We start from the raw sequence: 21,845 nt of genomic DNA on the forward strand, positions 1-21,845 counted from the left end.
GACTTAGCTTTCCTTAATCAACCATGATTACTAGTAAATCTTGGTCAGCTACGATCCAACTTCAGTTAGACTACCTTGGCCATGCCTAGAATCGAGATGAAGCCAGGCGGGCGATTGACCATACAAAATTTTAGTTAAGATTTAATGTTAATAATACATAATTAAATTAATCATGTAGTTTATAAAAGTGCTTAGACCAGCAAAGTTGAGATTTAGTAGACTTGAACTAAGTTGCCAATTTAAGCAAATGACTTAAGTTAATTAAGTTCAGCTTGATTCTTTGAATACATGTTTATGCATGAATGCATGTATGTTATTTAGTTGTATCTGTTTTTAAAAGTACGTGCCACACTCAAATAGGGAACTTGAGCTTTGTATATGGCAGAGGCTCGATAATGAGTTTCAAGAGTGAATTGTTTAATGATAAACTCGTGCTTTAGCTTTGATATGGACATATTTGATAAGGCAAATAGGGTAGTGATGATAGATATAAAAGTATGCTCACACATTAGATTGATTGAGCATGATTTGTTGCTTATTTACTTTATTTACCTGCAGTGATAATACTCATTCATTATTATTTTAATAGTCAATACAATACATGAACTTTACACTCAAACGACATATAAAAAATCTTCTAATAATTTTCATTGTATTTAGCAGTAGTGTTGATGCCATGATTATCTGCCTTTATTTGGTTCTTCCTATGTAATAGATAATGCCCGATCAAATCTTCTAATAATTTTCATTGTATTTAGCAGTCGTGCTGATGCTATGATTATATGCCTTCATTTGGTTCTTATCATGTAATAGATAATGCTCGTTGATCGGGCGCCCGAAGGGATGAGAGATTGTTGCGAAGTAATGCGACAATGTCATATACGTTTTTCTTATTTATTTTTGTTGGTGTTTGAGACTAAGACTTGAGAGCTGTGGCTCTCCAACATATATATAAAAAGTAATGTGTTTTTTTTAATAAGTATTTTTCATTAGCAACATTAATTGCTAGGACAGATCATGTTGTGCGCTAATTACGCCCGACGCCAACTACATATGTGTGTGATTGTTTTGCTTTCGCTACCAAAAAAAAGAAAAAAAGAACTCTGTATGTATTTCTTTTACACTACATTTCGTCGCCATACGGTTGAGCCTAAGCTGGTTTTGGAGGTATATATATGGGGTTCAACCAGTCCCATTTGGGACTGTTTTAGTCAACCATTTTTTCTCTCACCTACTTTTTCTCCCACCTTTTTCTACTTTTTCATTTTTTCTTTCTGTAACCGCTTATCCACCCTAATTTTGCAGGATGCATTGCATTGGGCAGAATGGTAAATTGGAAAACTGCAAGGTTTAAAAGCGGTACGTGTAAAGATATTTTTTCAAAGTGTAGTTGTCTTTCATCTTTTTGAAAAATAACTTTTATTGGTCTCATCAGATGACTAATAAGCAATACATAGTCTTTATATTCACACTACTCAAGTTGGTTTTTGGTCAGGCCATTTTAGGACATAATAACCATCTTAATCTTATTTCCACTCAGGCTAACTTTATTGTGCAAATGCTAACCTTGAACTTTGCATACATGCATAATCTTCCATCACAAAAGTGGGGTTTACGACATCTACGTGCTCTTAATTCCTGAATTTTACAGTATAAATTATGGCAAGCTGTAGTACTAAATAGTTATGCCAAACTCGTGCCCGAATAAGCTTAAACCCGTCCCACTCACATTGCACTATCATTTATTGTGACTGGTAATATACGTTATTTCCGGAACTCTCTTGTATGTTCATAATTTTTTATATTTAGTGTTGGCTTGAGTGAACTTGCATCCAACTTATAACACTCAAAATCTGTGGCACAATAACGTTACATATATATATATATATATATATATAGTTCATATCAGCAACTCATAACTTGGGAGAAATTTTTTGCTTCTAAGTTAACCATGTGTTCATGGTCAGTGTCCTCAGGAAGGAAGTGTTTTCCATGGTAAAAGATTCTAAAAGAAGTAACACCAAATCAAGCGTTCACCATCAGTTTTTACTATCCCCCACCATGAGAGTAGATGAAGATTTAGCAGGCTGGGTTCGTGTCGTATGTGCAGAAGCCATGCCCGCATCTCTGCGCACATTTTTTTATTTGTTTCCTTGTTTTATATGGCCATTTATTTATTTTTGTCCTTGCTGATGATCTTAATCCTTGGCAAATATGCATGACATTGTCCGTTTCTGTGCCACCTTCCGAAATAATCAATTTGATATCTTTTTATGCTTCCCTTGGCCAAAGACAAGAAAAATGAACAGCAATCTTTTGTTTGCATGTGGATGCATGATTTGATGTAACTTAGAGGGATAGAGCCTTGCTTCTAGGAACTAACTCAATCTCTTACATTTTTATCCATCCACAACAATCCAAATGATGGGAGCCCCGCCCCACCACCACCCCCCCATCCTGAAAAAAAAAAAAAAAAAAAAAGGCAGCCATTTCCTTTTGTACTTCTTCCTCCATGACAAAACCAGCGTATTTACATCATCAAAACCCTCTAGCACATGAATTTTCTAGGAAAAAACAGATCCCTTCTACGCTGTTCCTGGTAGCAGCAATGACGGCAGTGCCTTGTTGAAGAGCTTGGCCTTGAGTTTGAGGTAGTCATGCCATGTAATGGACTGATAGAGAGGAGGATTGTTCAGGCTCAAGAGACGAGGGTGTGGGAAGACGTTGGTATCTGCCGGCGGCCCCCAGAAGTAGGCGAACGACAGGCGATGGTGGGTTTGGCTCACCAGAGCACGGTGCAGGGGGGCGGTGAAGCATGCATTGGAGAGGATGTGAAGGAGGTCGCCTAGGTTGATGACCATGGCGCCGGGGATTGGAGGGACTGTGATCCAGTGCCCGTCTTTCATGACCTGAAGGCCTGCGATGCTGGTCTGATAGAGAAGGGTCATCACTGATGAGTCAGTGTGTGCCGCTAGCCCCATGGCTGTTGTTGGTTGTGGGCACATGGGATATGAGTTCATCTGCAGTACGCCATTCGTGTGTTCGAAGCCGTTCTTTGCCCACTCGACGTCGTCTTTCCTCAGCCCCAGCGATGAAAGGATCAGCTCCATTAATCTCTCTGCAAAGTGCTTCATCTCCGTCTCGTACTCTTCAATTACAGCACTGAAAGAAGGCAGAAAATGTTAGTTAGATTCATAACTAGCGGTTTCCACAGCTCTGAATTAAGTTGGCACATTAACAAGAAATCAGGAAAGAAAGATCATAGCGAGGAGAAGAAAACTCTTAATCTTCACAGTACCAGAACCGATCATAATTGTCCGGCATAAGGCGGCGAGCGTGTTCTAGCGGTGATCCGACGACTGTGAAGCCTTCGTTCCACATCATCTTATCAAAGAAAGGCGATATGCGGGCGACGCCATAGCCGGAGATGCTATCAGGTGCGCGCAGGGCCTTAAGCTTCTGTTCCATGGGAAGTCCAAAAAGCTGGTGCCCCAGTGACTCTAGTTCTGCAAAAAGCCGCATAGGGATGCCATGGTTTACAACCTGGAACATGCCCCAAGTCTTACATGCACGTGAGACTTGATTCATGACAGCAAGTTTGGGCTCTGAGAGGCTGATCACAGGTATGATGCCATCCTTGGAGGGCACATCATCAAGGTAGTCTTCTAGGGGTGGCCATGCATGAGAGTCTGGGACCTTCTCCATTCTGGTGAGGTCCATGATAGGGTTAGGCAGGGTCAGAGGCTGATCTTTGTATACTTGGGAAAGGGAAGGCATGATGGGCAATGAGAAATAAAGAAGAAGAAGAAGAAGAAGAAGAAGAAGAAGAAGTTGGGTTTTGGTGGGAGGAAAGTAGAGGCAATGTATCCACTTATATACAAGTATGAAGTAAATACGGTGGTGGAGGCCAGATAAGATTAGGTTGGGAACCGTTACATATCTGATCCAATGTCTATAGTATTGGAGCGGATCGAGGATGGGTACAAATGGATTAAATTCAGACAGGTTCTGGAAATTTAAGATCCAATTTCATGCATATTTAGGTACAGAAGGAACTTGGTTTGAGATTTGATGTTTATTGGACGCTGTCCACATTTTCTTTCTGTATTGCACGCATAGATAAGGTGGTGAAGGTGCAATTTGGAGGGAAGTAGGCAGTGGGGAGAGCGTTGTTGGAAAGAAGACAAAGAATGAGAGGAAAGTGCAGGAAAAGAGATGGAACAAAAATAAGAAGAGCTAAGAGACATGCATGGCCCCCGTCACCCTCCTGTTTCTGGTTGGACGGTATATAGAGACAGAGAGAGAGAGAGAGAGAGGGAGAGGGAGAGAGATAGAGAGAGAGAAAGAGAGAGAGAGAGAGAGAGAGAGAGTGTTTCTTTATAGTTTCATTTAAAAAAAAATTCCCATGTGGCGATGTCTTGTCTTCAAGTAGGAAAGACTTCCAGTCCGTGCTTTGGATGGCCCTGTTCCTTTATACAAACTGGAGAAACACAACCTTCGTTTTTGCTTACAACCATATCCAGCTCCTCTCCCTCTCTTGCATGAGAAAATGACCTTGCTTCCTGGCATTTCCAAAAGACTACTAAAATTCTAGATTTTACCCTTTCCAGCTTTTCCTTTTTGTAGGCCACCAGATGAGTTTCAGGTTTCCTCATCGCCCAGTTAAAGAAACAATAGATTTTGTTTGCTTCTCAAACAAAACTTGTGGAAAACAATCTTCCTTGTTCCAAATATACATGTACCTAAAATAAAGGCTTTGAGTTGGCAGATTGCAAATAACGTAAACAAAATCGGGTTTTTCCTCTTATGAAACTCTAACACTGTGTTTGGATGGATGGATGGAAAGCAAAAGCAAATGATTGTAAAAGATGAAAAAGAAAAGGTAGAGATTAATGATAGGGAGGAAAAGGAAAGGAAAAAAATGAAATACAAAGAAACAAAGTTTGTATGGGGAAAAAATTGTCAAAAATCTTGCTTGTTTAACTATCATATATATTTTTATACTAATTAAATAAACGAGCCCTTTCTTTCCTATAAAAAAAGAAGAAGATTTTTTTCCTTTCCATTCCCTTCTTTTCCTTTTTCTTTCCATCCCAACACACTTTTCCATAATTCTTTCTTTTTCTTCCTCACTTCCTCTCGATCCAAACACCTTCACCTCTATCAATCAGTGGCTTAAGTGCTTATTTTTCTGTTTACCACAAACATGAAACCAAAAATTCGAACAGCTAGACTCCAACAACATGTGAAATAACCAAGTTCTATTTCGAGAATGAATCTTTTAGAACTGGGGACAAAATTGAAGTAGGTAGTGCCAAGATGCCAAGTTTACTTAACTTGATGTTTGACAAGTGTGTAAGCACATGGGAAGTGCATATATATGGCAGGGCATCCTTCTCATGCATCACAAGGGTTTTTCATGGCAAGGACCTTGATAGGAACCCCAATGTATCTCAAACACCAACTCATTGATTGTTGTTCTTTGTCCTGTAGAAGTTCTGTTGTTTTCCCCATGACACACACACACACACACATATATATATATATATATATATGTATGTATATATGTATGTATATATATATATATATATGTTTGTTTGTATGCATGTACTTGATACTTGTAGCAGGGCTTGGCCAGACAGCATTCTCACAGCATGTTCCCCTACCCCGATGAATGCATTAGGGCACATGCATGAAAGGAGGTTGTCTGATGAAAACCATGAGTGCAACAACAGATTAAACAATTGCAATCATCCATGGCTGTCTACTTCACCAAGTTAGTTAAGGGCTTGGGATCGACTAATGCAGTTTCTTAGTGACCTTAAAAAGAAAGTTATGTATAACCAACTTGGTAGCCATATATTACTTAACGGACCCCTGGGCCTCTTCTCTTTGTTCATGAAGATCGAGAGCCACGCAAGTAAGAGAGCTGACAGTCACCATCTGAATATCTTGTCCATTGTTTAGTCACACGAGCAAGAAGAAGAAGAAGAAGAAGGCCGACTAGAGGAAGGGGCAGACCCCGGGCTCGCTGCCATCAATGCATCAGAGTGGTGGAGCCAAAAATTTCTAGTTATTGACTACTTTAAATTTAAATTTCAAATTTTAAGAGGCATTTATTTATATGTACAAAAAACTAAAAATTAATGAAGTTTTCACTTGTAAATAAAGCAAATTTTGCATGCCGTTGTGAGCAATTACCCACAGGAGCGGCGACAACAAAGCTCGGCCACAGCCTGGACATGTGAAGGGACGGTGCTGTCAGCTTGTGGGCTACCCAAGTAGGGGCAATACTTCCAATGATCAGCAACTGCCCAAGGCAAATACGGCCAACATGGACTTGGTAAATCCGCCCAATGGGTCCATTCAACTCTCACTTAATCTCATTCAAAGGTTTGGCCGATCTTGTGATAAAAAATTCACGACATTCCATCAACAAGCCATGGCATACCTAGTGAACGCTTTTAGCGGGCATCTTTCATCGCTAGTGATGTGTGGGTCACTGATATTGGTGCAACATACCATCTCACTCATGTTTTTTCCCTTAGCCAATCTCCTCTTGTTTCTTGTCCACCAGTCAGCTGTTATGGTGCGAGGAAAAAAGTTAGGGGCCCTATAGACACATTTTACATATTTTAAGCTGGGGATTCTTTATATTTTCATGCATTTAGAAGATGTCAAAGAAAATCCTATTGCAAATATTGAGAATTTTTGTGTGCTGACAGGCTACCCACTTGGTGATTTTGATTGGGATGGATAGACTTAATCATCAACAACTTGCACGTCTTTCAGGAGGCTAACATCAGTGCCCACATCCTGATCAAGCAAATCTTTGGCATCTTTTATTGGGTGGAGATCTTAGGGTTGAAGCCATGTTTTGGCCTTTAAGACATGTTTAAGGCGCAGATTGAGTTGTCTGCTCATCTCTGTGCACACAATAAGTATGCACCAAAGGGATGTGGATATTGTTGAAATTTTTATAAAGTAAGTTGACATTTTAGACTTTTTCACAATCTTTTTTTTTTCCTTCTAAAAGTTTTTTTTTTAAATTTTTAATGGAGGCATTTTGGTCCATGCACACTCCTGTGCACAATTTTTTCTACACAAGAGTGTACACATAACTATATTTGGGTTACCTAAACGGGCTTTAAAAAAAAAAAACAAAAACAAATTTTTTTTTGACAAAATAACGTCTTCAAAAGGGCATAAGTACTCCTCTGGTTTTTTCATAGAAGACATCATTTTTTGTTCTTGTCACACAAACACAAAAAACCAAGTTTCAAAAATTTGTTAAAAAACCAGGTTGTCATGACACTTGGACTTCACAAATGTCCATGTTTGATGAAGTCATTCTAACACAACCTTACAAATATTTTAATATTTAATTTATTATCTTGCTAAAAAATCCATATTACTTTTGGGAAGAAAAGAGAGCTTAAATTGAAAAACATAGTTGTGCACAACTCCTGGGTTAATTCTAAATGCAAACATCGAGATGTTCTCAATATGGCCCATGCCAACTTTAACTTGCAAGCAAACCATCCGACTATACAATTTTGAGGTTGTTTTTAATGAAACTTTATCTTTTAAATTGTTTTTTACTCACGCCCAATTTCAGTCACCTTAAAAAAAAAAACATAATCAAGTATTTATGTTATGATAAAAATATACACGAGTCACATATTTGATAGACGGGCTATAAAGTGCGTGTTTGTCTTTGGTCCATATATTCAAGCTGCTTTCAAAGTTTATGATCTTGAAAATGGCAAGGTTTTCACTAAAAGGGATGTATTTCTACTAAACATGAATTTTCCTTTCAAAATATCAATCAGCATAGGGAGGAGAACGTCATTATTCCCCTTCTATCTCACGATCACGACATGATGGGTTTCCAAAGACCTCTCGCTATCATTGAACGCCTTCTTGCCATTCCTATGAGGCCATATACATAAGTTGATGTGACCTCACGACATAAACAATCACTTTGACCATTAGTTACTTTTATTTGACTAGCCCAATTTTAATTCAAATAATTAAGTTATGGAATTGCACACAGAAATGTTGCACATTATTTTGTGACTTATTGTCACGAATAAATTTCACTCTCGCAAGAGTTTCTTGGTTGGCTCAGTCCCAGGTTGAAAAGCCCAACACTTTTTACCAAACTATGCAACATGCAAGATGCCATGAAAGCTGAAGATGTCATTATGTATAAATTTGGCGAGTTTAAGAGGTATAATATAACTGGTCAGACATGAAAGCACATATGAGGCACATCGTCTGTTCAACTCCTGTGGGTGTTATTCATCAGAATTGTAAAATGTAGAAGCACGATACTCTAGTTGATGGGTGTATTGTACTTCATTAAAATCCGAATACAGCTCAAGACTTTAGAAGCAAGGGGAATGAAAAGGGAAATGAGATCTTTATATCTTTTTGGGTGGTTGGTTGTTAACCTCCTACTCATGGGTGGTTGGTTGTTAACCTCCTACTCACTCCGACTCACACGAAGAGTAAACGTAACTAGAACATATGCCTGATATGATGGTTCTATAAAACATTAAGGGTTGGATACAAATAAGAGTTGAGTACGACAAGACCTACACGACCAGGGTTTTCTCGATAGGACGACAAAGTCTGCTATTGAAATAAGTCTTTAACGGGTTAAAGCAGTCTTTGTGCAATTAGTTTTCAGAATCATTAGATTTTCAAATAAAAAGTTCCGTTTATTTAGCCAAACGCTGATTGCTCTTCTAGTATATCAATAATACTAGCAAAGTCTTTGTTATTGCCTATGTAGGTGGTACTTTTATTGCAAGGAACAACTATATATGTAAAGATTCACTTATGATCCATATACATAGGAATTGAATTGTACGCTCAAAAGGATATTCCTCTTTCAACAAAAATATGCACTTGAAATTTTACATGATGTAGGTTATATGTGCAGGACTTTGTGAGCTTCTAGCACATCTGCATAAAGCACGACAACCAAGTAGGAAAAATCCTAAAAAAGACAAAACCAATATGGAAGATTTGTTGGACAATTTATCTATTTTGACCAGGACCCGCCAGCTTGATATTGTTCACAGCGTCTACATGCTTAGTCAATTTATGCGTCAAGTTTGCATCAGGATCCAGCCATGCTCAAGTTACACTCTGTCGTACAAGTGAACAGTGAGTTCTGTTCTGTGCTCAAATTGGGCATCTTGGAACTCACTTGGTTTAGTTGCTCATTTGTGATTTAGGGATGTAGCGTGATAAAACCATGAAACTATATTGCGATAATCAAGCAACAATGTACCTCGCAGATCCAATGAACATTCCAGGCAGACCAGACACATTGAGATTGATCGTTACATCACTCAGGATAAGATCTAAAATGGAGAGATTAAAACACGTTTTATACCCTTTGCACAATAAATTGCAGATATTCTTACCAAACCAATCTTTGGGTTGTGAAGCTTTCGTCCAGTTACCTGGCAAGTTGGTGATATGATATGTCTTGAATCTGCCACTTGAGTACTGCAAAAAAGCTAAATTTACCTTCAAAAGCAACTTGATTTCATATAAGTGTATACACACATAACAAGGGCACATTTATTGGCAAGCAATATTCTTTGCACGGTAGGCATCCTCTTGCATGGCAAGAGTTTTCCGCGGTAAGGATCCTGTTGTATCCCAATCCATCTCCTTAGTTGGCCTTCCCCATCTAGTAGAAATCCTGTTGCTATCTTCATTTGATTGTATCATATACTGTAAAGTGAAAATGAACAGAAAAAGTTGTTGCCTTCACTTTTATTGTCTTCATCCCACTTCACTGTTAACAGTTAGTTCCACCGAAAAAACAGTACCATGAATAAAATATGGGCCACAACCATGGGAGTTCTCAGTTTTGAATATATAGGAGATTTGATAGAGCATAATTATGTGCCACGCCATGCAAGTTGAGTAAAGGACAGATTTCAACACAAATATGAGAAGGAAAATGACCAAAAGAAAAGGAACATTAAAGAACATGAATTTAGCAAAATCCGTGGCATTATTTGTCTCAGTTTACAGAAAATTTTCTTCAATTATTTGTTTTCAAAATTTATCAGGAGTGGAAAATGTTGGCGGGGAACGACAAGATGAAAAAATTGGAAGAGCACATACATATGTTTGGTTTCTTTCTCAGTGGCACTGCACCAGAAATTGTGCAATGATCATGACTGAAAGGAGCATACAAAATTATATTTTCTACCTTTTGGGCCTAACTTGATTGAGGAGAAACACCTGTTGGAAGGCACTTCTCTTCATCAGCTGATGAAGAAAGTGACCGTGCCTTGTTGGTATTCTAAGTAGCCACACAATGTGTTTAGTGTTAGTTCCACTAGTCACAAGATATGGGGATGATGCGTAGTTGGCGGCCGGCCTACATTATCTAAATACACCCCCATGATTTACCTTCCAAAACCAATTGTCGGCATCAACTTTGTAAAAGAAGAGATCTAATATGGGTTGACAAGAAGATGTTGGTACAATAAGATCCAAACCTGACCCACCCAGCTTGTACAACAATCTTAATGGGCCAAATTTGGTAGGACCAAGAGCATAAAATTGATCAATCATCGAGTTACAGTACACCATAGAGGTAAACCTCAATATACAAGAAGCAGGCAGCTTACCCAATTGAGCAGGCTCCATGCTGTACAGATGGACGAAATTCGGAGTTCGATATAATACGAACTCTGTTCGACCCGGTTCCAATCCCTATGGTCTGTGTGCCATCATGTTGGTTCTTGGTCTTTCCTGTCTTATTTATTTTGTTGGTTTTCAGAAGCCAAGCATGGAAATAAATGGCTACTTTGTCAGTTTATGATACGAAAAATTATTCTGTGCATGCGTTCATGTGTGCGCATGTGCTCATGTAGGCTTGCCCTCTAACGCCATGTACAAAAACTCAGTCTTCCATACTTGTTCGTTTCCTCCTCTGATTGATTGGTGACTATATGATTTTTTGTTCTATTCGGTAGAAAATATCGTTTTCCCTTGCCATCCAAGGTTTCTTACAGTTCCTTTGTCCTCACTAGCTTACATAAACAGTGACTGAAGCAGTAAAATCATTCGAACAACGTAAAAGGGAAGAAGTTGCAAATCAAAATATTGAAAACAGATCGTGAAAACAGCAAGTTAATAAAATCCTAAAACCTAGAACGTTGTCTTCACCATGCCGCTGGTCATAAAAATTTTTTGAGATCAAGATCTAAGATTCATCTCGAGTTTGATCCACATTGCAGTAAAATTGAATGTTATCTTGTGATTGATGGCTGGTCCTGTCACTGTCTCCAACCATGCAGAAGATTGTAAATGTAGTACCATTTACGTGTCCAATTCTGTGCGAAACTTATTTTATGCATATGTGGGTAGATGAATCCCAATCCACCATTTTCCTTGTGTCAAATGTATTCAACTTTGGCTCGTTCTACTATTTTCAAGGACAGCACCGGGATCAACCCAAACAACGTTGTCGTTTCATTTGCATGTGAACCATCATCCCTTTCATTAAGCCCATGATATCTCCTATTTAGTATGAAATCATTTCCGATCTCCATGAACAGACCACCATTTTTGGGAGACCATTGAATATTTTGTTCATGTGAGGTACAGTAGCAACTTGTTATTGTTGCCAAACGGGTCCTTGGATTCCCAAATTGATAGGTTGCATGTACTTATCAGTGTGGTTTCCGCTCTTAAAGGGAACAAATTTTTTGAAAGACCCTGGGTTGTGCTCTGGTGGGCTGGTATCCGAGATCCTCTCCACGACCTATGTTGAAGCGACATTTATATGATCTGACTGATTGCTAGCACCACAGTAGCAATGGGACTGAGCAAAGTATACAAAAAAAGACAGTCCTTTTTTATTACCTTAGTATTAGTCAGGATCCCGCCGCCATAAAAATTTAATTGACAGTAGCATTTTTTTTTTCCTTTCACCAGGGAAGACATACCTGAATATTGAACTCGCAACCTCATTCAAACAACCAACCCAGCCAGATATATAGGGCCTCTGCAATCATGGAATAGAACACTTGCAGTAGTAAAGTTCTAGATACAGATGTTTAATTCATATAGCATGTGCTCTTCTAGCAGGATTGCTTGGAATGTCCATAATCTAGTTACATTAGCCTAAACTCTTGGCCACAGACTAAAGGTTCAGTTGGCCAATGTACATCACAACATTTAAAGTTTCACATGATGATAGGCTTGTCCTAGAAGCATTACCATTCTAGACATATCAGGAGACTAGCTAGCTAGAGCTCCTCACAGCTACAGTCAAGATCCCGCAAAATCTGCAAAAGCTAAAAGAAGCCTAAGAAATAAACCTTAGTCTTATTCATTGATTGAACTCACTGTCAAACTGCTTGAACAATGACAGATCTTGCCTGAACTTGTTATCTGGGTCTAAAACTCAAACCCAATCATGCTCCTGATGGGTTGTCTTTCAATGTTTGAACTGAATTGCAACTTTTACCATGTTGAAGTTACATTTACTCAAGTAAAAAGACGAATAAAAGAAGTAAAAAAAAACTTGGAAAAGGAGAGACCAAGGCAGAGACGAAACAGGATGGTTGCATATAGCCGACAAAATTCAATCTATCGTCTGTTGTCGTGACTAGGGCACGAATCCAATAGTGAATTTTGGTATTATCAGACCAACTCAAGACAAACTCAAGCTCTGAGAATGAAGGCTTGGGTTCAGCTCAATATTCAATGAGACAGGAATCAGAAGAATATAATGATAATGCAGGCATCAAGCTCTTTTATGAAGAAATAATACAATTTTAGAGAAGAGTGCCCTCAACAAGTTGATTTGAGTTATTTTATCATGGAAATGATAAACAAATATATAACTAGAAACAGCAACAATCAGTTTCATGCATTACAATTACAGTGCTTTCTCAGAATTTTGAGTTTTTTTTTTCTCTCAATTTCAGCTAATTAAGTTTACAATATTCATACAACCAACCGTTTCACCAGATTTGGAAAAGGAAAATTAAAAACAAAATTTCCACGAATGCCCTTTCCTCTTGAACAAAGCTGAGATGAGGGAATGAGGATGAATGGATGATTGTCCAACTTGATCAACTGCGCCTGTGTTTCATGAAAGGAGCTTCCTACTGTTTGTTATCTGCTACAGAGAGTTGGAAATATACAATTAATTGCAGGACAAGAACGATGGGAGTAGGTCAAAATTCTTTGGTTAATGGTTTGGTGATTATTTGTCCGCACCTAACCATACTGTGATTATCATGATAAGATAAACTAGTACTTCAGCAATTCGTGAAGCACCTTGAACATAAACATATTTTCTTTGTCTTGAGCGATACTAGTTTTTCATGAGCTAATTCAGCATTCCATTCACTGTGAAGAGTTTTTTACTTCGATTTTGGAGTCTGAAGATCTTATGTTTCCATGAGAAGTTTGTTTTTCCAGGTTTGACTCACCTCATGCTATACACTATTCTGCTTTATCCCTTACGTTTCCAATTTTCAAGTTTATGCTAATTTTTCACATTTTTATTGCACTGCATTATCCTTGGTCTTTCGGTTTTTCTATCTTCTTTGTGCCCAAGTCATGGAGCTCGATCCAGTACATGGATTGCCTTCTTCGCTTACGTAATCAACATCTGCATGATTGTGTAATATTCTGGTAAAAATTTCATGCATATCTACTTCAGGATTTGTCAGTTTTGTCTTATATCTATAATTGGATGCCATTTTACTATTCTTTTTGGTTATGATGATATCAACCCCTTATGCACTGTGGTGATGATGCTTAAATGCATGCTTGTCCTATTCTTCCCTTGATGATTTTTATAATCTGCAGATTAAGGCCATTTTGTTTTATTGTCCTTTTTCATTGTGTCCTTTTTGATATAGCAAGTTATTGACTGATTACTCCTGGAAAGGACGCTACAGTTTAATCTCTAAAAGTTTTGGCATCATTAATGGCGTGATCAAAATGGAACCTTGACCGAAAGTACTTCTTTAGCATTTTGGTTTTATCTGATACAAGTTGGCGAGGAAAATTATATTTGTTTCAGCACTTTTAGTCCTTGTACCTATGTATTGAAGGGGATAGGTGAGGAAAGCCGATGTTTGATTTAGAGGACAACCACCAAACTAGTGAAAAGGCAAGATGGGAAAAGAACAGAAAAATAACGTTTTCCTACTGCGAGCAGGAAACTACATTCAGAATGGGCATATATATATATCAAATAATGGGAAGTCTGAGAAGTGAGAACATCTCTGCCTAGCTATTAATTAATGTGCCCAAATAATATGAGATTAATGGCCATGTTACATCATTTAGCACTTCATATTTCCACTGCGTGACCATAGAAATGCATATAAGTACAAGCACTTGTATTCATGCATCATCTATGCACATAAATACGTAGGTTTCCCTTCCATTCTCTTGAACATATAGTTTATTAAGATAGATTCTAAGAAGACTGTACTAGAATTCAGCAATATGCATATAAATACGTAGGTTTCCCTTCCATTCTCTTGAACATATATAGTTTATTAAGATAGATTCTCGGAAGACTATACTAGTATTCAGCAACAGGATGAGAAGAAAAAACCCCAAGTCTTGATTAAATCCTCTAAATTAATTTGTTGGCAGGCTGCGAACGAATGCTATTTCCTCGACATGAAGAGGGACCTCCCATTATCCAACTTTTCCGACCAAGGTACGATGTCTTCTAGCACGAAGTTGAAAGAAAAGTGGAGAAAAAACATACAGAAAATCGGAATCTCACCAATCTTTGAGATCTTCGTCTTGCTATATATCAAACTCAACGTGCGAAGCCAAAGTACGAAAGAAACAAAAGAAGGGCACCAATTGGCTGAATTCAGTGGAAGCTGCACTCCCCCTCTCCCTCCACTCTACTAACATAAAAGTTTGTCTACAAGTTGGTGCGGTAATTGCATTCCGGGCAGTGTTTGAGTCCAGATCGAGTGGTCCCCAGCTCCATGTTTTGGGGTGTTGAGTCATCGCTCAGACCTTCTTGATCCTGAGGTGCTCATGAGGCCTCAAAGTGCCTCAGCCCATGTCACTCATCCTGGTGTCAGGAGAATCTTGGGCAAGGACAATCCTGCACTATTTTTTATCAAAAAAGGTAAAGAAAAGAATACATGTAAATGCATAAAAATCCAAAAAGAAAAGGCATCGTGATAATCTTGAAATTTTAAAATGGGTACCTTGAAACTATTTGTGGCGCAGGAAATAGTATATGACGAATTCGAGACATGTTCATATGATTGCTGTTATTTGGTCTGCAGGGCCTGGAATTCATACCAAATGGGCCAAGTTGGTCTTTAACTTTTAGCGTTTCTTTCTCAGTGAGCCAGGTTTGGCAGATGTCAGTATGGGTAAGAATCTACGATCCCCAATCCCCACCCTCAGGTCACAGAATTGAGTGTGAAAGAGCAGAAGAATAGATACAGTAAGCTGGTAAAAATTATTGTTACTCGAAGCTAATTGCCTTCCATGAGGAAACTTATTTTGAAATGTGAAACTATGCTGTTCACGTTTTTAAGACTTTATAGCAATTTCACTACTGTGGTGAGCGTAAATGGCAACAGCAGATGTCAAGTCGAAGACTCTGGTTCAAGTCGAAATCCTGTCATTTTGCTACCTACGTTTTCGTATAATGTTGTGATTGTAAGGCTTAGTGGTCAGGCTTCATCCTTGTCATAAGAAAATGAACAAACTTTTACAACAAATTCGTCCTCAAAATATAAAGTTGGGTTTTCTAACAGTCATACTTCCCTTCTGTCTCGTGAAGAGAGTTCTCTCCTCTTTCTAAAAGCTTAAGTTATTATCATGAAACATGTGAATTCGGTATACATTTCTAATACGAATCCTCTTCCACTTAGAAAAGGACAAAGCTTTTCTATGTTATTCACATCCATTTTCTTTGTTAGTCGTATTATGGGTTTCCACTTGCGCTTCATATTCACACCAGCATTTCTTAAGCGCTTAGCTTTCTTTCTTCACTCATCACCATTTACTGGACAAAGCTTCTTCCAGTAGTAAACCATGTGAGCAAGACAATGTCCAGTTACGTCCCATCTCTTTTATTGTTCGGGAGTGATCAGGAATCTAGATGGACAAGAGTTTGCCAGGTTTTACAGTAACCAGCATACTGGTCGTGAAAATTCTTTTCATGGACCTTCTGCTTCCTTGGCTGATTGAATAGTGTTGAACAATGAAGCCAGGAAATGCTTGACCAAAAACAAGTTAGAAGTACGCATGAGGAGGGCTCGCCATGGATTCCTTGTCCTGATCTTTAGAAAGATGAATGCATTGTGTCCAAATAGTTTGTCATGTGTTTTAACTGATCATTTCCTTATGTTCATGTTATCATATATGTATTATATGGTTATATATACATATATATGTATAATATGTGTATGTGTATATATGTATTATGCATACAAATTTTTATATATACATACGTATATGTATATATACATTATATTATATGTTATATGCATATGTATAACATATACATATATATACAAAATATTATATATGTATGTGTACGTATATATCATATGTACTATTCAGTTACAAAGGGGGTTCGCACGGTGGGGCTGGCCGTGCCTGTCATGTGAGCAGATGACTCAAATTCTATGGGCGTCACTCTTTGTGCAAGCTGAAGCTACTGGCGTACAACCAAAGGGGAAGTAGGTAGGGCCATGATGTTTACCACTGTGCTCCAAAGAGGGTTCAATCCAGCTCTCTTCCGAATGTGTTTCAGAGGACAAGTAGATATTGTTGAAAATATGAATAAGCAAGAGAAGAGAGGAGGCTTAACGTGGTTTGTTGAAATGTTCACCTATGCCCATGGAAGGCACATGTGTTCCATGACATCTGGCATGATTTTTGAGGATCATGCTTTCTTGAATGATAGCACGGCTATCACTTTTAGGTATATCCAAGGGGTTTTTACCGCTGTACTCCAGCACTAAGTTTCCCTTACTAACGTGTACCTCGAAAAAGGAAAAATTGCCAATGTGACAAGAGAACCACCCACTGTGCCCCTCACTTACAGAGGTCCTCTGGTAGAATATTTAGGTGGTTAATATCCTTTTGGCTTTGACTTGAGAAATTCATATTTTTCCTTCATAATCCTGATCATAATTGTTTCACTGCAAGCTTCGGAGACTGCTGCAGGCACCTTGGTACTTGATTTCTCATTACTCATATCTGAAGGCGGGCTCGAAGAAGCGATATGTGAGGCAGAAGTGAGAAAGCTTAGCTTCAATATATGGTTCTTTCATCAAATTCAGTCCTGAACTATAGGCAGTTGACAAATACATTCTTGCTTAATCTTAGTTGACATATCCATCCATGAAATTTGCGATTTCGAAATAAATTCAGCCTTTCTCTAGTCGAATCATGATTAGAAACCTACTATGGTTCTGTTATAGATGTGCATATTTGTGTCATTTCTAATTTCCTAACATTCATCAAGGTGCATCATGGCCCTCCCTTTTTCTTCGAATATATTGGACGTCCACACATGAACCTCTTCTCAGAGCACACAGAGGACCTCTGGGGATGAGTGTCAAAACCTTTAGATTTACCACTTCAGCAGACTCAGAGAGCAGTGGTAAAACCTTTGGATTTACCTCCTCAACCGAAGTAAGGGGCAGCAATAAAGTCCCAGCATTTTACCTCTTCAACAATCCAAGTGAAGGAACAATGATGAAACCTTTAATTTACATCTTTAATGCAAGCAAGTAGGCTTGCTTCAACTTTTTAAAGACAACCCTCATGATTTTCCAATTATAACTGCCAGTTTGGCAGCCATAGTTTGCCCCACTGTCCCAACTCCTTTAGGTCTATCATGGGAAAAATAAGTGATCAAGAAACTAAAAGAACCGACTTAAAACCAGTTGAAAACTGACTTCCAGTTAATTTTGCTTTTACTTGCATACTGCGACAAAATTCTTGCATAATAGCACAATCAATCATAAAATGGTTGGCATGGAGGGGAGATCCATGATTGTTTTTGTTTCTGTTTTAGATATGGAGGAACTCTTCAAAAGGTAAAAACCTGAATGAGTTCAAGCCACTAAGCCTTACAAGGAAAACACCATGAAAAGATTCAACCAGTAGAATAGCAGGTTCATGGCCTGTAGTGGTAGGTGGGCCTTAAAAATTTGATGGGTGTACCTCTTGAGTTTATCACTCATAGAACTGCTTCCATAAGATCTGAAAACAGGGTTTCTCTTCCTGTCCTTTGCGATGATAAAACAAGTGTTCCAATTGATTCATCTTCTCCTCTTTTCCACTTTTGTGTCTACTGGACTTAAATATGGGTAAAAAGGATAAGGTTTTTGAATAAAATCAGACATGCATTTTGGTGAGAAAGTCCATGAAGGAGTAAGGGAAAGGCTTTGGCACAGCTGAGTGCATTATTGCAGAAACAAGTTGGCAACAAAATTCCTCCTTTGTTTGATGCTTCCTGTACACCTACTATTTGTATGTTACACATCTTATTATCCTCCATATATGCCGAAAGGTTTTACTGATCCACATTAAAAACACCTTTAGTTGGCAAGCTAGCTGGCACTTGTTCCACAGCCAAATTGCAACTGAATTACCAAGGAAAGAGAGAGAGAGAGAGAGAGAGAGAGAGAGAGCGAGAAAGAGAGATCTTGGCAATATCAAGTACCAAGTGGTAGGCCGAATGTCATAATTCCTCTAAAATATTAGCAATCACACATTCCTAAGAAAAAACAGAGCTAAGGGACCATTGGCATGATCATTAAGTAAAACATTTACTGTTAATGAAAAGTTCCCACGCCTAAATGAAGTGGTTAGACCCTAAGAGAAAAGGGGCCCTAGTGACTCAAAGCCATTGGGGGTCTGAGGGCCAAGGGCCCTAAAGGCATAGACTGGGAACAAGAGAATGCTTCCTACTTATCTACCTTGTCAAAAAGTCCTTAAGACTAGTCATTTCATATTGGTAGTTGCATGCATGAGGACAAAGGGTCCTGAGCTTGCCAAATCCAAGACAACTAATAATGATCACAAGCAAAATGTCGCTTTGGCCTTTCCTCTTCCAACCATTACAGTGGCTTCACATGCAGTTGGGCCTTTTATCTGCTTTCTCAGCTAAGTTCCTGCCCATGGATGTCTCCCTGATCAAGGCAATGAAGTTCCAATCAATTCCAGTGTGGGTTACACATGGCTTTGTCTCAATGTTTAGCTCTTTCTGGTTATCCATGTAAAGCCTGGCCTGCAAAGACCATACCACAACATTCACAGACACGATCCGCAACAAGATAAGAATTCGTGAATGCGCAAACATAATTTCGCAATACAAGATTTTCTTGGTTTACTGATTCTAGTTTATTGTTTATTGATTTAATTTCCAAGTAAATTCTATATTGTGGTCTACTCAGTAACCAATAAAACCAGTAAATGCTTGCCTATATGTGTCAAAAGCTTGCATTTCATTTATTTTGTCATGCGGTAAGTATGATGCTACTCTGATGACAAATCTTTACTTGGACAACGTTTATTTAACATGCAAGTGTGACAGCCTGGTTCTGAGCAGGTCCTAGTCTTTCCTTTTCTTTCCTTTCGCCAGGGAATCTGGGTTATGCCAGGCCCCTTCCGGATTCCGCCAATAGAGATGGAGACTAACTATTGAACTCTTTACCTTTTCCAACTTGAACGAGCACTCTAAAGTCTAACCCCTTAAGCCAAGACTGAGAATCTTTTTGACTGGACCATGCCTAGTTGTGAGAAATATGTAATGTTTTTCTAGATCAGGAATGTAGAAATGGCTGTGGCTTCACAAGGCTCTATAGTGTAAGCTTTTGTCAATCTCTTTGTGTTAGGTGTATGCTCTTTGGATGATACAATACTTGAAAAATTAAACAGGGCATAGATGCAATCTAATGAAACCTAAAACTCTAGAGAAGCATAAGAGAGGAAAAAATGTATATAACGTTTAGCAAAACAGAAGGCAGTATATGGTGTAAATTAATAGAGGATTAATAATTCTCAGAAATTTCAATATTATGATCGTTGATATAACAAGATGATAGAATTGATGAAAACATCATTAGAAGCATTCGACTCATCTTAGAATGAAGACGGGCAATCAGCATCCCATGTACCTGAGAAATTAAAAGGGAAAAAGAGATGTTGCCGCAATACTGCTCCTAGTGCTGCTTTTTAGATTATCGACACTATCAGATGAAGACAATATGAGCAATTAAGAAGCAACCTGAAGAATGAAGTTATGAGATTACCCTGATTAGCAATGAAGGTAATAGAAGTCATATAAAGACTTCACCGGTAACACAAAAGAAAAAATAATACCATTTAAGGTCGTTGGGAGATACGGTGCAAAGGCTGTGCAATTGGACCAACAAAAAAATTAAGATGAGATCAGTGGAAGGAAAGGGAAACAGCAGAAACGTTCGATGGCATGAATACTTCTAACAGAGCCAGCAAGAGAGAGAGAGATATTAAGGTTTAAAAACTTTGATCAGCCATAAAAAGTTTGTCTAGTCATCCAAACAAGTCAATTCAGACAAGTATTTGTAGGGTTTAGAGTCTCAGACTATGCAGATGATATCAGTATGATTAAAATTTTTGAAAATGGGTCTAAATATTTGACTTTTGAAATCTAGTTGTGCACTTTTTATATTCACATCGCACCTGATTCATGCTCAACTTTTATGGATTAATGTCTTCTCGTATTCTAACAGCTACAGCAATTTGCAGACTACCAAAGCATTCCTTTAAAGAATTGCAGCGTAAAATGGTATACCAAGAAGATGGTGCCCCTTTCTGTTACTGCATAGAGACGGATGCTTCTTCTGGTGGTCAGGGCCGGAGTTCGCTCGAAATGATATAGATCCCTTGCCAGTTACCCTAGCTCGAAATGGATTCACATGCCAAGAGCCTGACAAATGCTTGACTTGTTGTGCATCCCCGCAACATATTGTTGCAGATAAATTTCTCATGACCAAGGCACCCATAATCAGGTGTGAGTGAAGTTTCACTAACATGTTGAAACTTTGAATTCAAAGGGTGGGGCTCAGCACCTTTCAGACATTGGTTTCATTCAGCACTAGTGTGACTTGGTTTGGTGGGGCTTGGACTTGGGTCCAGGCTTTTGTTTTTATGTTTCCCCTTTTCTTTTCTGTACTGAATCTGGCTTAATCTAAATTTGAACAGATGACATCCATATTCACCACCTTTTTTTTTAAGGGCTGAAAGAATGGTACAACATGGATGCATTAACATAACAAAAGAATCGGACTGACCTGTTCATTTTGCCGCACCAATGCTTGTACAGTTCTTTCCAGGGGAGGATCCACATCTATAGGTGTCATCTCCTCCATGACAAGATCATGCATATACTGTTCATGACTTAGCCATGCCAAAGTCACGTCTGGAGATGTGATGAATCATATAATTTTGTCCTCTTGAAATCAGGACAAGAGCAGCAGAGCTTATTTGAGTGCTACCAAAGCTTATAGAATCCAGCAATCATATCGATCTTTCATCAGCCAACTGGATCAAATTGGTGCACATTTTACGAGTTTTCCCCTCCATTTGACTGTCTATTTGACATTGACAACGATATGAAGATTGATCCACCTAGTTGTTGTGATATTCTGCACAAACCAACACATCGTACCTAATTGACTAATTCAGGAGAAATACCAAAATCTGTAGTGTATTTTGGATATCTCCTTTAATACCACAAATTTCGAGAACATAGCTTGACGCCTTGACCAGAGGGAAAGTTGCTTTTT

General features: G+C 38.5%; 1 protein-coding gene across 1 annotated transcript; it reads right to left on the bottom strand.

The window, feature by feature from the left end:
• Window positions 1-2,465: 2,465 nt before the first annotated feature.
• LOC116262422 (gibberellin 3-beta-dioxygenase 1-like) lies at window positions 2,466-3,837 on the bottom strand. The gene is made up of 2 exons (XM_031641775.2): window positions 3,299-3,837; window positions 2,466-3,162 (listed from the first exon to the last, which is right to left on the bottom strand). The coding sequence occupies exons 1-2, from the start codon at window positions 3,775-3,777 to the stop codon at window positions 2,586-2,588; spliced, it is 1,056 nt and encodes a 351-aa protein (XP_031497635.1). The 5' UTR covers window positions 3,778-3,837; the 3' UTR covers window positions 2,466-2,585.
• Window positions 3,838-21,845: the final 18,008 nt, after the last annotated feature.

This window comes from Nymphaea colorata, chromosome 1, assembly GCF_008831285.2.
Source record: "Nymphaea colorata isolate Beijing-Zhang1983 chromosome 1, ASM883128v2, whole genome shotgun sequence".
NCBI classification, from domain to species: domain Eukaryota; kingdom Viridiplantae; phylum Streptophyta; class Magnoliopsida; order Nymphaeales; family Nymphaeaceae; genus Nymphaea; species Nymphaea colorata.

Bases quoted from the DNA above. Each gene is read 5' to 3' on its own strand.
- LOC116262422 (XM_031641775.2), bottom strand. From the start codon at position 3,777: ATGCCTTCCCTTTCCCAAGTATACAAAGATCAGCCTCTGACCCTGCCT. The intron at 3,163-3,298 runs GTACTGTGAAGA...GCCTTCTTTCAG, and splicing joins GACAATTATGATCGGTTCTG to TGCTGTAATTGAAGAGTACG.